The following is an 18,407-nucleotide window of genomic DNA, read 5'->3' on the forward strand; positions in this document are numbered from 1 at the left end:
ATTCATGAAAGTAAAAAAATTGATATGTTGGATTTCATTATAATTTTAAAATTGTGCTCTAAAAGACACTGTTAAGAGAATGAAAACACAAGCCACAGACTGGAAGAAAATTTGCTAATCAAATACTTGTACTCAGGACTTGTACTCAGAATTATCCAAAGAGCCCTTAAAATTTAATAGTAAGAGAGAATGATGTCAGCAAAATGGTGAACTAGAAAACTCCAAGCTTTCATTCCCCCATAGAAACAATTTTTTAAACAATTTTGTCAGAACTCTGAAAAATGAAGGTTTACAGCAACTAAACAAATACACAATCAAGAAAAAGTCATCTACAAAATGGTAGAAAATTTTTTAGTGTTTTTACTAGTTCTTGCCCTTCACACTGTCCAGTGCATTGGTGGTCTTGGTCTTGAGCAGTTGGCTTCACAGTTCCCAGGTCCTCCCTCAAACCAGAGGGAGCAGAACATACCTTATTTGCAAATTATTGTATATGTCTGTTCTGGCCTGTCAGGGGGGGATACCTAAAGAACTGATGCAAGGTGTTCATCTGTTTCACATAATACAGAGTACAGGCAGGAAAAGTGGCAGAAAAGACTCGAGAAGACCTTAAGCTTCCCCCTCAGGCATATATTTTGCATAAAGCAAACCTAGGTAAGTGGTTAAGGAGTGCCACAAAATAGATCCAGTTTGCGAAGACAGGGAGAGGTGGTTCTCAGTTTTGTGTTGTTTGTTTTTGGCAGTTTTGTTTTAGCTCCTAACAAGGAAATCTGTCAAAATATTAGTTGAGCATGAACTAAAGGAATGGAGAGTTCAGTGATCACACACTACAAGCAATTAACTTTACAAAAAAATAGTTTGGAAAAGTCTCAAGACAGATGAACTACTACAGCATCCAACAGTTAATAAAATCAGCAAACCCTGGGGAAGAGGAGAATCTGATTTCCAGAGTTGCCAAATTATAATAATCTAATGCCCAATTTTCAACAGAATATCACAAGGTATACAAAGAAACAGGTAAACATGGCTCACTGAAGGGAACAAAATTCTTTGACAGGCAAAACCACCCTTGAGGGACCCAGACATTAAACTTGCTGGACAAACAGTTTAAGATAACTGTCTTAAATATGGCCAAAGAGGGCTTCCCTGGTGGCGCAGTGGTTGAGAGTCCGCCTGCCAATGCAGGGGGTGCAGGTTCGTGCCCCAGTCCAGGAGGATCCCACGTGCCATGGAGCAGCTGGGCCCGTGGGCCGTGGCCACTGGGTCTGCACGTCCAGAGCCTGTGCTCCATGACAGGAGAGGCCACAACAGTGAGAGGCCTGCATACTGCAAAAAATATATATATATGACCAAAGAGCTAAGAGAAAACATGGAAAAGAACTAAAGGACATCAGGAAAACAATATAAAACTAGAACAACAAAAAGATGGAAAAATTAAAAGGAACCAAACAGAAATTCTGCAGTTGAGAAGTATAATATCTGAAATGAAAAATTCACTATAGGACTTCAACAAGAGACAAAAAGACAGAAAAAAGAACTAGAAGGTAGGATAGTCAAAATTACCTAATCTGAGAATCACAAAGGAAAAAGAATGAGGAAAAGTGAACAGACCAAAAGACTTGTGTGATACCTTCAAGAGGGACAATGAATACATAATGTGAGTCCCAAAAGAGAAGAGAGAAAAAGGAACAGAAAGTTATTTGAAAAACTTATGGCTAAAAACTCCAAACTTGATGAAATACATGAATCTACAAATCCAACAAGCTCAATGAACTGCAAGTGTAAGCCCCAAAAGACCAAAACTGAGGCACATACTCTGTCACAGTACATACAGAAAATCTTGAAAGCAATGAGAGAAGTGACTCATCACTTACAAGGGACCCTGAATACAATTATCACCCTATTTCTCCCCAGAAACTTTGGAGACCAGAAGGCAGTGGGATAATATATGTAAAGTGCTGAAAGAAGTGAAATGTCAAATAAGAATTCTATATCCATTAGATGGTCCTTTAAAATTGAGGGGAAAATTAAGAAATTCTAAGATAAACAAAGTCAGAGATAGTTCATTACCACTGGAGCTGCCCTATAAGAAATGTTAAAGGGAGTTCATTTCATTTCTTTGAAATGAAAGGATACTAGATGGTGACTAGCATCTAGCATCTCCAGTAAAGGCAAAGGCATGGACTAATATATAAGCCAGTATTATTTTAACTTTGGTATATAGCAACACTTTTTTTTTCTTCAAAATTTAACAAATACATAAAAATAATTATAATTCTGTTATTGGGCTCACAATGTATACAGGTTTAATTTGTGAGATCAGTAACATAAAGGTAGAGGATAGAGCGCTAGAGTTTTTTATGATTGAAATTAAATTGACATCAATTTAAATTAAATTGTTATAGCTATGTATATAACCACCATAATAAAAAAAAATCTACAGAATATACATAAACAGAAATGAGATGGAAATCAAAAATCAACTAAACACAAATGGTGCCAGTAATGGAGGAAATGAGGCCAAAAAAACTATAATACATAACAGAAGCCAGTAGCCAAGTAGATGAAGTAAGTCATTCCTTGTCAGTAAGTACTTTAAGTGTAAATGGATTAATTCTATCAAAAGATAGAGATTGCCAGAATGAATTTTAAAATAATTGATCCAACTCTATTCTGTCTTATAAGAGACTTAATTTAGATCTAAAAACACATTTAGGTTGAAAATGAAAGATGGGAAAAGTTATTCTATGCAAATAGTAACCAAAAGACAGTAAGGGAGGCTATACTATTATCAGACAAAGTAGACTTTAAGTCAGGAATGGTTACAAGAGACAGAAAAGGACATTATATATTGATAAAAGGGTCAATCCACCAAAAAGAATGTATAAGCATATATGTACCAAACATCAGAGTCTCAAAATATATGAAGCAAACATTGACAGAATCGAAGAGAAAAGCATACAATTCTACAGTAGTAAGCACTTCACTATTCCACTTTCAATAAGGGAATAAACAACCAGATGAAAATTAAGTAAAGGACTTGAGCAACGTCATAAACCAACTGAACCTAACAGATATATAGAAGACTCCACCCAAGTTCAGTAGACTACACATTTTTTTCTTATGTGCACATGAATCATTCTCTAGAATAGACCACAAAACAAGTTATAACACACTTTAAAAGATGGAAATCGGGCTTCCCTGGTGGCACAGTGGTTGAGAGTCCGCCTGCCGATGCAGGGGACACGGGTTCGTGCCCCGGTCCGGGAAGATCCCACATGCCGCGGAGCGGCTGGGCCCGTGAGCCATGGCCGCTGAGCCTGCGCGTCCGGAGCCTGTGCTCTGCAACGGGAGAGGCCACAACAGTGAGAGGCCCACATACCGCAAAAAAAAAAAAAAAGATTGAAATCATATGTAGTATCTGTTCCAATCAAAATTAATGAAACCAAGAAATCATTAACAGACAGAAAATGAAATGTCATAAATATATAGAAAATAAGATGCTCTTAAAAACCAATGAGTCAAAGAAGAAATCATATGGGAAATTAGAGAATACCTTGAGAGAGTAAAAATGTTAACGCAGTATACCAAAACTCATGGGATATGGTGAAAGTAACACTTAAGGTGGGAATTTGTAGCTGTAAACACATATACGGAACAAGAAAAAAAGATCCCAAATCTATAACCTAACTTTACACCTTAAGGAACTGAGAGACAGAAGAGCAAACTAAACCTAAAGCCAGCAGAAGAAGATAATATAGATTAGAAAAGAGTTAAATAAAATAAATAATAGAAAAACAGTAGAGAAAATCAATGAAACCAAAAGTTGGTTCTTTGACAAGGTAATGAAATGCATAAACCTTAGCTAGATTGAATAAGAAAAAAAGAAGGCTCAAATTAACTAAAATTAGAAATGAAAGTGAGGCAGTATTACCAATTCCACAGAAATAAAATAATTATGGAAATACTATGAGTAATTATATGCCAGCAGATTGGACAACATAGATGAAATGGTCAGCTTCCTAGAAACCCATTGTTTTCCAAAACAAAATTATAAAGAAATAGAAAATGAAATAGATCTATAAGTGATTTCTAGTACAATTCTCCAATAAAAGGAAGCAACTATGGAGAAGTGGCTGGTTCTGGGGGCATGGAACATAGAAGATGAGTATGTAGGAGCTTAAGGAAATACTCAAAAACAGAATGATGGGGGTATGTCAAAGAACATAGGAGCCAAACTGAAAGAGCTCTCAATAGCCAAAGCTGCAACAATTTGAGCAGTAAATTAATATAGTGTTGGTTTATAACACAAAGTATAAATTACTTATGAGTCCATACTGATATGTGATTAAGTAAATAAATAAATGGGAGAGAACAGAAACATCTCTGTCACAGAATTACTAATAATTTATGTAATTGCTCCACATTCAAGGAGGTGGAGCAGAATTCCCCACCCGTTTAGTGGGCTGTGCCTAGTGACTTCCTTCTAAAGAGTACAATATGGGGACTTAACTGGCAACCCAGTGGTTAAGACTCCGCACTTTCACTGCAGGGGGCATGAGTTCAGTCCCTGGTCAGGGAACTAAGATCCTGCATGCCGCATGGCCAAAAATTAAAAACTTAAAAATTTAAAAAAATGAAGAGTACATTATGCATGGGGGTAGGGGTGGGGGTGGGGAGTAACTTTACATTGGAGAATTCTGGCACACACTACCTCAACCAGGTTCTCATCAATGATAAGTCATATTGATAGCATGTACCCTTGATAAGGTGGGGTAAGAATGACAGTCATTTTACCACTGTGGTCTTTCTCCCAAAAATACAACCCCATTTTTAACTGTGAGAAAAAGATCAGACAAACCCAAACTGAAGGACCTTTTTACAGTGTTTTCTAAACTGTCAAGATTACCAAAAAAGATTATCACTTACAGTCTAGAGGAGGCTAAAGAGGCATGATAACTAAATGTAATGTGGTATCCTGGATGGAATTGTGGAACAGGAAAAAAAATTATTAGGTTAAAAAAAACCAAGGAAATCTGAATATAGATTCTATTTAATAATGTATCAATATTATATTAATAGGTATGACAAATCTGCTAGTAATGTAAGATGTTAACAGTAGGGTAAATTGGGTGCAGGTTATACAGGAATTCTCCTTTCTCTCTTTGCAACTTTTCTGTGAATTTAAAGCTATTCTAAAATAAAACATTTATTAAAAAAAAAACAAAACACCTCAGTGCATGTGCACAGCAGAATGGAGAGGAAAGAGGGGAAAAACATCACTGAACTTTATAAGGGAACAATAGAAATGGCTCAATCATTACAGAGGAAAAACAAAATAGAATACAGATGAGCAGAACATCAGGGAACTATGGGTCTACAACAAAATCTCTTAACATTTGTGTCTTTGGAGTCAGAAAAGGAAAGGCTAAAAAAATTTTCAAAAACATGGCTGAAATTTTTCCAAATTTGGAAAAAGCAATTCATATACAAGTCGTAAAACATTCAATTCATGAACAGTATACAACCACTCAATTCCATTATTGCTAGTTATATGCAGCTTTTACCTGAGACTGTTCTCCTTAAGGGAAAGGGCAGTGTTTGGGCAATCTGATTGTTGCTGCTAAAGCTGTGGTTTTAAAAAGCCAATCTAAAATTAGAATAAACTCACTTTGTGTAGAATATAACGTGTAAGTTTTAGTCAGTACTACAAGAAGGTGTGGTCTAAAATCAGTTCCATCCCCTTCTTCTACTTAATTCTATTTTGTTAATATATCAGAAATGTAATGTGTAGTTTGGAACAAGAGAAAATGAATCACTGATTTTCAAATTAAGTGGCAAGAAACATAAACTTTTAGCTGCATTGTAGAAACAAAGCTGGCACATCTAGTGTAAAAACATGAAAACAGTAAATTCAAAAATAGAAAGACACTTAAAGTTTAACCAAAAACAAAGCTAGATTTATTTTTCTTTAGATGTTGAGATGTAAAATCAATCAGTTGGTTCTTTTGAAGTATGTGGGCTTATGAAGATCTGCTGTTCTTTATTTTCTCTAAAAAGACAAAGTGTTAGCCACATAACAGAAACATGTTTTATAACAGATTTATTTGCTCAATGCCATATGGAAGAAGAAATGATGAGATTAGATGATTTTAACTTTAGTAAAAAGATTGTGCAGTTGACAGTGTAAACACAGGGAACAAATCACTCACTTTGGGGGTGGGTAGTACATATGAGACTTTTGGCCTGAAGTTCATGTGGAAGACTTAGAAGGGCCCCAAAGAGAGAGCAATGGCTTTGTTTCCAACTTTCCTGTCAGACCCTGCTGCAGGATCAAACTTATTGCTGACATTTTACCCCCATAAGTTCTTGAATAAATTGAGACATTTGTTGGTGATAAGCATGAGGTGAATTGGAAAAACCTTTAAAAATAATTCTTAGAACAAAAGTGACATTCATGACCATTTGGTAAGGATACTTACCTTAATGGCTTAAATCCTAAAATTAGGCTACATTTTTAGGAGATAGAAAACAAGTACCAAAAGTATACCATTTGATACCGTGCCTTACTTTTGGCCAACCTCTGATCTCTACAGTTCTCACTCCACATTCTCCCATTAGAGCTATTAGTCCTACTACCTACCATTCACTACCTAAAGTTACAGACCTGGAGCTGCCAAGAAAAATGTTTTTAAGAAGTTTGCTTTTAAACCACTGAGTGTATTCAGCACTCAGGTATCAATCCAGAACATTTTACACCTCTGTAGTAGATCAATTCACTTCATAGGAAAACAAGCCGACATTTAAAGAACCCGCATTTCTTAACATAAAAAGACTATTGAACATCTCTACGTGAGATTCTAGTATGTCAGAGTAGTTATGTAAACCTAAATTAGTAATGTGTTCATTGAACTGATTGAAAAAGCCTTATATTAAAACTGCATTACCACTGTTTACCAAAGATAGGTACATGTTGTACTACAAAATTAACTAACTAAAAAAAAAAAACCTCCACATCCTCCCAGAGAGGTTACATTGTGCTGGTATCCCATAGACAGTACAATAAAAGGATTTCATTTTTGCGATATGCCGGGCTCACAGTGAGTATGTTAGTACAGAAATCATAGCTTTAATATTACTGTAAGAATGTCATTAGTGAAACTTATATAAGGCTTGTAGAAAACTAGCATTAAAGCTCTTAAGGGCAACAATTCAAACTGGCAGCTGCTAGGAATAAAAAAAATATTAAAGAAATTTAGTTTCAGCACATACTAGTTTTTAGTGCTTCTACAATGAAATTAATTAATTCACATAAATTTCTGTTGCTGGAACTAATGGACCAAAAGTGAATGGACTTTGCCCCCTTTGACTACTAGCCCAATCTTGAAAATGGAAGCAGTCACTTGCAGTCTTCCACACAGTATTGTTAGAAGACTAAGCAGTCAGCAGGAAGTTCTGGTTGAAGTAGTGTTTGTTTCCATCAAACTTCACAGTTCCACTGGTCACAACAAGAACTGTAGTCTGGGCCTGAGTAGCTTGCTCATGAACTGGCTGGCAATCTAACATATTGACCTGGAACTCACTAGAAGGCAGTATCTCAAAAAAATTGGGGCTTCCAGTCCTGTAACATTTCCATTACATATTAAAGTGGCCTTGTCCAGATAGAGCCTGGTTAGTGCCCATCTTCTTTTGTCCATTGTCTCATAGTAAATATTGACAAATTCCTCAGCAGCTCTGCATGCCTGATCTACATAAGTTTTAAAATCCCTAACATTCCCAACTCTCGCTAGTTCCCATTTCCTACAGTACATTATTGTTTTAAAACACAATTTATTATTTTTTAAGAGAGTTCTGAAAATGAGAAAAGTTTATTTTTATCCTCTTGTTTCCAGATTATGGTGCTCTTTTTTCTATGTATTAATCCAAATTTCCACCCGATAGCATTTTTCTTCTGTCTGAAGAATTTCTTTTAGAGAATTAAATTTCCTGTAACACATGTCAGTTGGTGATAAATTCTTTCAATTTTTGTTTGTTTGAAAATGACATATTTGCCAAGCATAAAATTCTAGGTTGACTTTTTTGCTTTCAGTACTTTAAAATTTTCACTTAATAGCCTTCTGGCTTGTATAATTTCTGACAAGAAGTAGATATTCATTCTTTTTTTTTCTCTGTACATATTATGTCTTTCACTATCTATTGAACATTTTCTCTTTATCACTGGTTTTAGCAATTTAATTTTAATGTATCTTGGTGTGGTTTTCTTCATGTTTATTCTCCTTGGCATTCAGTTAGCTTCTTGGATCCGTCAGTTTATACACTTCTTCAATAATTGAACCTTTGCCCCTTATTTTTTCCATCCTCCATTTTTCCTTCTGAAATGCTAATCACACATGTTACATAACTTTATCCCACAGGTCACAGAGATAACTCTGTTTATTATTTTCCAGTCTTTATTCACTGTGGGTTTCTTCTTTCATAGTTTTTATTTCTATACTTTAAAGTTATCTATCTACCTTAGGTCATTTAGCCTTCCTTATGTGGTATATATACTATTATTAATCCTATCCAGTGTTTTTTTGTTTGTTGTTTGGTTGGTTTCTCATTTCAGATATTTTTCATATTTAGAATTTCTGTTAGGAACTTCTTTTTTTAATAAATTCCCTTTCTATTCTCATCATGGAGTATATTTACTGTTTTAATGGCCTTGATTATTAATTTTATATGTGTCATTTCTTACTCTGTGGCTTACTGATTGATTTTTCTCCTTGAGTACAGTCATATGTCCCTTTTATTCATACCTAGTAATTTTTTATTGAGGGCTAAATGTTGTGGATTTTATATTGTTAGGTGCTAGTTTTGTTGTATTATTTTAAATATTTTGGGGCCTTTTCTGGGATGTAGTTAAATTACTTGGAATTAATTTGATCCTTTCAAGGTTTGCTTTAAGCTTTGTTATATTGGATTCAGAGCTCACTTTACTCTTGGACTAATTTGGCTCCTCTACCAAGTCAATAAATACCCTTCTGGTTATTCTACCCAATTGGCCATGGATTAGGAAGTTTTTCTACCCTGGCTAACAGAAACAGAAGTTCCTACCTCTCTGTGTGCTTTGGTAATACTTCAGGCTACTCTTTTTTCACTGGTCTTCCCCCCAACCTCAAGTGTTTTCCTTACACTTTCAAGTACTCAGGAGATCCTTCTGCATATCAGATAGAGAAATACACTGTATCTTTCTTTTCTTGTATTTTATTTTACAAATCCTAGTTTTCATGACTGCCTTAAAATCCACTTCTGTTGCCTTAACTTACTGAATCAGCTAGGCTCTGTTTTGGTGGTCTCTTTTTGCATTATGGGTTGAAAACTCTCCAAGCAATAAGCTGTGATAAGCACAGGGCTCACCTCATTTGTTTCTCTATTCTCAAGTATCCCTGTCTGTACTGCCTGTTTTCCAAAGTCTAAAACCCATCTCATATAGTTTGTATGGGTTTTTTTAGATGTCTGATATGACGGGTAAATCAGTTCCTTTCACTCCATTATGGTCAGGTATGAAATTGGTCCTTACAAAATCTCATTTGAAGCACAGACATTGACTATTTTAGAACTTAATGTTATTTAGGCTTGTGACTTAAGGGTTTAAGAAGAGGGATCCGTTATGAGTGTAAGAAAATGTTTTTTGCTGTCATTTCTGCCCCCCCAAAAAAATTCTAGCAAGCACCCTCAATGTACCATTTCTGAAGCTATACCTTTCTTCACATTCAGAAACAGTAAAACCTATGCAGCTAACTCAAGTGCTAAAGTATTTCCCTTTTACAGGGTACTGCTTTACAAAACCAGAACTGATTTTCATGTTGGAACAAGGAGAAGATCCGTGGTTATTAGAGAAAGAATTTGTAAACAGAAGTTCCCCAGGTGAGTTATTGAATACTGGCAGAAGGCATCCAAGAAAATTAGATCCAAAGTGATCACCTAGAACTGAGCAGTTTGAAATGTTTTTCAGCACTCTCCCATTAGAGGCCTTCACATTTGAAACATTAGAAATAATAGATCTATTAAAAAGTAGAAGGGGGACAACTAAAGAAAGGAATGTAATGTAAGTATGTTGATATTCTCATCTTTAAAAAATGGGAGCTAAGTGTACCCTTTGAAGCTGAAAAATTAAGTAATGGTTGTATATTTAACAGTAAAAAGATAAAAACAAAGAAAAGTTAATAAAACAACTAAAATTGGGAGTAAACAGATCAGAAGAGAGAAATAAACAAATTTTATCATTATATAATAATAAATTACTATATACAATCAAAATAAATAGATGATTGCATAGTATAATTAGAAAGCATAAAAACTAGAGCAAACTGCAACCTTCCGTATTGTTTACATTTGACAGAGCAAAGAAAACAGATCTGTTACTAGAAAAGTTTCTTATAAAGCTGTATATCAAGGGTCCCCAGGATCATCATCAGGTTCATTAACTCACCTTGGAGGACTCAGCATATAGGCATACTCATAACTAAGACTTATCCAGTGAAATTATACAAATCAAAATCAACAAAGAGAAAAGGTGCATGGGGCAAAGTTGAGAGAAAACCAGGTGTGACAACACATGTGAAATATGTACCTGGAAAGTTCATTTGAGATGAGGTGCCCAGAGTTTTCACTGGGGGCTGCTCATGTAAGCACCCTCTGTCTAGCATGTATCAAAATTGTAGGCTTTCAGATGGAAACTAGGTGTTCAGCATAAATATATGGTTTGTACAAACAGTTTAGGCTCATTGAGTCCCTCTTAGCAGTTCTGGGAATCTTGGGAACCATCTCAAAATCTAAGTTCCCAGATGCCAGCTAAGGGCTAATCTTGTAAACAAGCCTTTCTAAGGGTAGCAGTCTCAGGCCTGCTGTGTTAAACATTTTCTGCACAAAAGCTATGCAAACACACATAGAGTAAGACAAACATATCTGACATATGGATTACCAATGTAAATGGATCTTAATACACCTATTAAGAGAAAATGCTATCATACTGTATCAGAGATACACCTAGAAAATAATTTAGAAAGTTTGAAAATATCGTCATGAGTTGTTAAGACTATAAACATAAAAACAACTCAGTGTTTATTTATCTCAAAGTTCAATTCAGGTCAAAAACAGGTGAGAAAAGGATATTTTGATAATGCTAAAGAAGATAATTTTTAAAGGATACATAAAAGTTTAAAATATTAGTACACCAAATAAGTTATTCATCAGGATTCATAAAACAAAAAACTGCAAGAGTTATAAGGAGAAATAGGAACACGTTAGATATAGTCAACCTTAATATGCCTCTCTGATTTCATTCCGTAGCCTGTGGACTCTAGAATAGTGCTTGGCAAACTATGGCCCACAGGTCAAATCCTGGCTACTGCTTGTTTTGGTAAAGAAACATTTACTGGAACACAGCAATATCCATTTGTTTACATATTCAAACTACAAGGCAGAGTTGAATTATTGCAATAGAGAGTGAATAACCAGCAAAGCCTAAAACATTTACTCTCTGGCCTCTTACAGAAAAAGTTTACCAACCTCTGGTCTAGACATTATAAATAGCATATTTTATAAAATGAATCTATTATGTTCTGAAAACAAAGCTATGCAAACACACTACATAACTATTCTGAAAACAAAGAATAAACCTCCTTTTAAATGACCTTGGAACATTGACAAAATGTAAAAGTATTTTAGGCAAATTCTACAAAGTAAAGATATTATTGTCAAATAACACTATAAATTGCAAACAATATGAGAAAACTTTAAATCCCTCTATCTTAAAATTAATAATGAATATATATCTTTAAAAACCTATTTTATAAAAGAGTAAGTTAAAACTGTACAATATCCAGAAATTATTTTTTAATGAAAAACATGTTTATTAGACTCTTTGCACTATAGATCAAATGGTCCTTAGAGGAAACAATTTTAGCCCCATATACTTATTTTTAAAAGCAATAAAGTTTTAAAAGAAAACTAAGCAAAGCAAGAAATGTAATAAAGATAAAACATTATAGTTATAAAACGTTATAAAGCCAAAAGGTGGTTCTTGGAACAAAAGCAAATAAAATAGCTAACCTCAGCTAGAAAAAGAGAAGAAAGCACTATTACTCATTTTAAGTTTGGGCTCAGATTCCTACTTCTATAATATAATCTTGGAATACTTTAGCCTATACTTTTTCTCTTACTTTTGTAAACTCAGCCCATTTGATGGATGTGTCAAAAGAAAATGAGATTCTGTGCCACGTAGCATATAGTTACTGAATGAGCTCCTTTCCTCACCTGGATTATAATGTCCCAAAAAGAATGGTCTCTTTTTCACTCTTCCTTTCTGGGTATTTGTCACATGATAAATATTTTTTAATAACATTGTAGGCTGATTCCAAAGTCAGGTGGAGAGAGGCATTTCATACTGATTCACTCAGAAAACACAATCCACAAATGTAAATGTCCAAGTCAAATTTCTGGGACTTTTGAATCATCTATTGTAGGTGTTGCTGGATCTGAACCCTTATATTAGTAAAAGAACTCTCTAGGTAATTCCTATGCATGGAGCTTTTTATGGACCACTAAATTTATATTACAGAGAGATGCAAAGTATATCACAGTGAGGGTTGTATTTGGAAAGGTGAGCAAAGCTGCATAAACATATTTTATATTATGTAAGATGCTATTGATTAAATGGTGAGTCATTATTTTAGGTACAACCAAGAGAGAAGATGCTGCTCATTTAACTATGGATTTGCCATCAGTTTTATGATGCCTCCTGATTTCGGTGATGGTTATTTACTTTAAAAATTGTGAGTCACAGACATTTTTGCATGGAGCGTGGGTATCAGGAGGACAATAGCAATCAAATATGCACAGGAAATTTATGGTAAATAAATATAAAGGATACTTGTAGGGTTTCTAGGGCCAGTTTGAAACATATGATCCTTAAGATTCTTACAGTGAATAAAAACTAGATATGTGGAAAAATAGATGGAAAATAGAATTAAGGATTGGACAGGGCACGACTGGTTTGGGGGAAATGAGTAAACAAATTGAAAAGAGGAAGGTTAAAAGATTTGATGATTAAGAGGTACTCACTATTGAACAACCCTAATATAATACCAAGGCACCAGAACCAGGAAAGAGAGGTGGCTCCAATATAGGTGGAAAAATTACTTTAACTCTCATCAGTTTTTTCACTTCCACCAATACATTTATGTTTCTGTTTCTGATTATTTCTTTCAACATGAGAAAGTTTGTGCCATTATAATTTTTTTTTGGCCACACTATGTGGCATGCAGGATCTTAGTTCCCCGACCAGGGATTGAACCTGGGCCCATGGCAGTGAAATCGCTGAGTCCTAATCACTGGACTGCCAGGGAATTCCCCATGATAAATTTATTTTAGTGTTGATGTGTAGAATGGAAAAATGGAGCTCCAGTTGGAATCATATAGACTAATGGTTATCAATGTAATCTGTGTTTGTGAATGTAGTCTCTGGTGTTCTTCCCTAATGTAAACTCTATCTCAATAAAGCCACTGAAAGCAATTCTCCATTGATACTTTTTGTTATCTAATTAGTGCAAAATCCTTGTTGAATTCATTTCAGTCTTTGTTTCATCTGTTCCCAGGATTCAACTCTCTCAAATATATTCTTCTTTTTTAATTGTTCCTTTCCTTTATATCCTCTTCTCTACCTGGTTTTGAAAATTATACTTTAAGATACCAAATATAGATGTAATTTCATTTCTAGATTCCTCTCTGTCTTTCCACTAGAAAAAGTTTTTTTAACAACAAAATAAGAGAGAATATACACTTGAAATTACTTTATTTTTGGGAAACTGAACCAGACACCAAGGAGTTAAATACATAATGGGGGATATGTATATAAATTTCACTCCATAATAAGTGTGTTAAATATCATTAAATATTTTTAATTTTCTCACTTTTAGAAGAATCCCAACCTGATGAACTCTTACAGGAGAGCCTAGAAAACCAAGGCAAACATTTGAGGCAAGTTTTATTTGTCAACAAATCATTGACTACAGAGCAAGAAATTTCAAGAAAACTGTGTACTCTGGACATAAACATTTTCCCTGCAGAAACAGTGCCTTGTAAATTTGACACTACAGGGTCTACTTACTTGCTTCTCAGCTCATTGACCCCACACTGTCAGTATTCAAGAAAGAAGGCTTATGAGCTTAATGTATGTGAGAATTGGCTCCTCAGTATTAAGGATCGCAGAACTAATACTGGAGAGAAATCTTTTGTTTATAGTAAAAGTGTGAAAGCCTTTGGACATAAAGACAAAGTTATTCAGCATCAGACAATTCAGACTTTACAGCAAACTTTTGAATATAATGAATGTGGAAAGGATTTTCTTGAAAAGACTGCCCTTGTTACATCTAAGGATACCCACCCAAAAGTGAAATCTTATAAATTCAGTAAATTTGGGGAAAACCAATATGATAAATCAACCTTGATAATCTCTCAGAGCAATCATCCAGAGGAGAAGAGTCACTATGAGTTTAATAAATATGAATATACTCTTGATAAAAACAGAAATAATTTCAGTAGGATCACTCAAAGAACTGACACAGAAGGGAAATCTTTCAGCCAAAAAGTACACATTAGAGAACAGCAAAAAATTCATATAGGGGTGAAACCCTTTGAATATGGAAAGAATTTCAGCCATAATTCAACCCTCCAAGTGCATCAGAGAATTCACACAATAGACCAGTCCTCTGACTATGGCACATGTACAGAATCATTGGCTTACCAGTCAACTTTCAATGTACATAAGAGAACTCAAATAACAGTGAAACCCTATGAGTGTAATGAATGTGGAAAATCCTGCACTATGACTTCATGCCTGATTCAGCCTCAGAAAAGTCACACAGAGGAGAGACCCTATGAATGTCATGAATGTGGGAAAGCTTTCAGTGAGAAGTCACGCCTAAGAAAACATCAGAGAACTCACACAGGAGAAAAACCGTATAAATGTGATGGATGTGAGAAAGCTTTCAGTGCAAAGTCAGGCCTAAGAATACATCAGAGAATTCACACAGGAGAGAAACCTTTTGAATGTAATGAATGTGGGAAATCTTTCAACTATAAATCAATCCTCATAGTACATCAGAGAACTCACACGGGGGAGAAACCCTTTGAATGTAATGAATGTGGAAAATCTTTCAGCCATATGTCAGGCCTAAGGAATCATTGGAGAACTCACACAGGAGAAAGACCATATAAATGTGATGAATGTGGGAAAGCTTTCAAACTGAAGTCAGGTCTAAGAAAACATCATAGAACTCATACAGGGGAGAAGCCCTATAAATGTAATCAATGTGGGAAAGCATTCGGTCAGAAATCACAACTCAGAGGACATCATAGAATTCACACAGGGGAGAAACCCTATACATGTAATCATTGTGGGGAAGCTTTTAGCCAGAAATCAAACCTCAGAGTACATCACAGAACTCACACTGGGGAGAAACCCTATAAATGTGATGAGTGTGGAAAAACTTTCAGGCAGAAATCAAATCTCAGAGGACATCAGAGAACTCACACAGGGGAGAAACCCTATGAATGTAGTGAATGTGCCAAAGCTTTCAGTGAGAAGTCAGTCCTAAGAAAACATCAGAGAACTCACACAGGAGAGAAACCCTATAATTGTAATCACTGTGGAGAAGCTTTCAGCCAGAAATCAAACCTCAGAGTACATCAGAGAACTCACACTGGGGAGAAACCCTATAAATGTGATAAATGTGGGAAAACTTTCAGCCAGAAATCAAGCCTTAGAGAACATCAGAAAGCCCACACAGAGAACTAAACATATAAATGTAATGAATATGGAAAAGCTCTGAGCTGGAAATCAAGTCTCGCAATACAAAATAAAACATGTAGGAGAGAACCCCTATGAATATAATGAACACTTGGAAGTTCCTCTGCAAGATACCAGCTTTCACTAAACATCAGAGAACTTACACAAGAGAGAAATTCTTGGAATATATTTTACACAGGCAGTCTCATCTTGAGTGCAGTCCTCATTGTAGATCAGAGAATTCAATTCAGCAAAGAAACGCTGTAAAGATAATGAATACAAGAAATACTCTGTGCATTCAATCCTTGGAAAACTCACACTGCAGGAGAACCCTGGGAATGTAATGAAAATTTCAAAACTTTGTCCCAGCAATCAAAATGCATTCTTCATCAGAGAAATCAAAATTCATTCATCATCAGAGAAATCAAAAGTGAGAAAATTGAGAATGTAATAAATGTGAGATAACCTTTAGCCAAAAGCCAGCTTTCTCAGTAAAGCAGAAAATACATAGAGACCTCACAGTATATGAGAACAGACAAGAAATCAGGGTAATGGATGTGGGGAATCCTACTGTAAGTCACACCTCAGTTTGACTAACACAGGGTAATAACTATATGACATATAATGACTATTAATTGTTCACCAGTGACCATTTCCTTTTTTCTCATGCCACACCTAGTCTAAATTTCTCAACTACACTGTCATCCAAATGAGATCATATTTTTAACCTCTGGATAGTGAAATGTAGAAGTCAATGACAGGTCTTACTAAATACACCTCTCAAATTCTTAATGTTTTCTCCTGTCCCTTGTCAGAATGGAGTGGAGATTATCACCAGCAAAACCAAAGGGGCTCATGCACGGAAGATGAAAGAGTACAAAGTAGAAAGAAACAGGGCCAAAGAGTGACTGTTGAATGAAATTTTCTTCTGCATGTACACAGACATTTTGCTGTGATGAAATAAACTTGTTCTCTGCTGGGCTTCTACAGTTTGGGTATACTTAATACTGATATTTACTCACCAACCCTCAGTTAACAAAGCCTATGAATGTGATTTCTGTGGACATGTGAACTCAGTGTAGTGTATCAGAAATATCACATAGGAAAACCCCCTGACAACATCCTGAATGACCATAGTTTTTACCCACAACTCTTCCTCCTTGGTCAGGTAAGTATCAGGGGAAGATATTTAACATTACAACATATATAGGTAATCCTTTACCCAAAAAATGATATCTCATTAAATATCTGATAATCGAGCTGTGAATGTGTGAAAGCTTTCAGTGAGTCATCAAAGTTTAATATCTCTCAGAGTTTGTAATAAGGGAAAAATTTATCAATTTGAGAAAGGTAAATAATAGCCTTTATGTTATATAAAAACTATTTCATATGTAATATTAAGACAGTTAATGAAATATAACAATATTGGTTCATAGATATTCACTAGAATAAGATTTTTAAAAATAAGAAAGAAATTGCATAAACTACACAGTGTTGAATGTATGTGAATATTTTCTGAGTTCTCTATGTGTGTCCATGTGAGTGTGCATGCCACTTAGATGTTTGTTTTGTATGTATATTGGAAGTCAACAGCACTGTAATAGAATTATGTACCCCTTACTTAGTAACTATTCTGATATCAGCTATGATTTGCCACATGTATATTCATAACAAGTAAACCTTTTACAGGAAGTATCTGAAAATTCAGAATCCTATACCTCATTCCTTTTCTCCTGCTACCTCCTGACATGCGCATATAGGAAAGGCCATTGTTACTAAGCTGTCTTTTTTCAACAAAGTCAAACCATGTTTTCTGTGTACTTTTGTATCATCTCTGGGTCACTAATACAAATACTGTATTGAAGCATACACAGATACAAATATATATAAAAGTGTGTATATATTCTACAAATATATATAAAAGTGTGTGTATATATTCTATCTCTCTTTTTCAATGTCACTGAGTCCTTCCTCAGTGGTATCAAGTATACTGATAATCCCTTTGAAGGCATTCTTCATTTATTGTATGTGTTTTTTATATCCAGCATTTAAATTTTACCATAGTTTATATCTCTCTGCTGAAATAACCTATCTGATCTTGCATGTTGTTTAGCTTTTTTACAATCATTTTATATGGTGTTTGGCATTCTCTTTCTCAGTTAAGCAACTGCTTGGGTTCTTGTTTCTCTCTGCAGCCACCTAGCTCTCCAGACTTTGGGCTAGTTCTTTGCCCTGCAATCTCAGATATCTGATGTATTCAAGAAAAGTCATTAAATTTAAACTCTTCCCGTATGTCTTCTTGTTTAGGAATAGGAGCAGTGCTTTTTCCTGCTCTCTAATGATCTGAAATGTAACTGAAAGTTGTTAGTTAATTTTTGACATATGTTCCAGGGTAATTTGATGTGAAAAAGGTGACTTTTTTCAAAAATGATGATAAAATAATTGGATAATCGTATATTTTAAATGCACCTTGATGTTTATACCATAATTAAAGTTTATTCAAAATAAATTATAAACCTAAACAAAATAGCTAATAGTACAAAATTTCTGTTGGGAAACATGGAAACTAATTTGAAGC

At 34.9% G+C, this 18,407-nt stretch overlaps 1 protein-coding gene and 1 pseudogene across 1 annotated transcript in view; one reads left to right on the top strand and one right to left on the bottom strand.

Annotated features, from left to right (window-relative positions):
• The window catches only part of ZNF782 (zinc finger protein 782), a 56,699-nt gene extending 39,889 nt beyond the window's left edge, over positions 1-16,810 (top strand). The window contains exons 5-6 of the mRNA XM_022558912.3: positions 9,811-9,906; positions 13,959-16,810. Coding sequence (XP_022414620.1) covers positions 9,811-9,906; positions 13,959-15,838 — 1,976 coding nt within the window. The 3' untranslated portion in view covers positions 15,839-16,810. The remainder of the gene's footprint in view (positions 1-9,810; positions 9,907-13,958) is intronic.
• LOC149748911 (NTF2-related export protein 2 pseudogene) lies at positions 5,927-9,816 on the bottom strand (annotated as a pseudogene).
• Positions 16,811-18,407: the final 1,597 nt, after the last annotated feature.

This window comes from Delphinapterus leucas, chromosome 6 (genome assembly GCF_059928025.1).
Source record: "Delphinapterus leucas isolate spDelLeu-1000000601 "Yukka" chromosome 6, BTC_Dleu_Yukka2, whole genome shotgun sequence".
Classification (NCBI taxonomy): domain Eukaryota; kingdom Metazoa; phylum Chordata; class Mammalia; order Artiodactyla; family Monodontidae; genus Delphinapterus; species Delphinapterus leucas.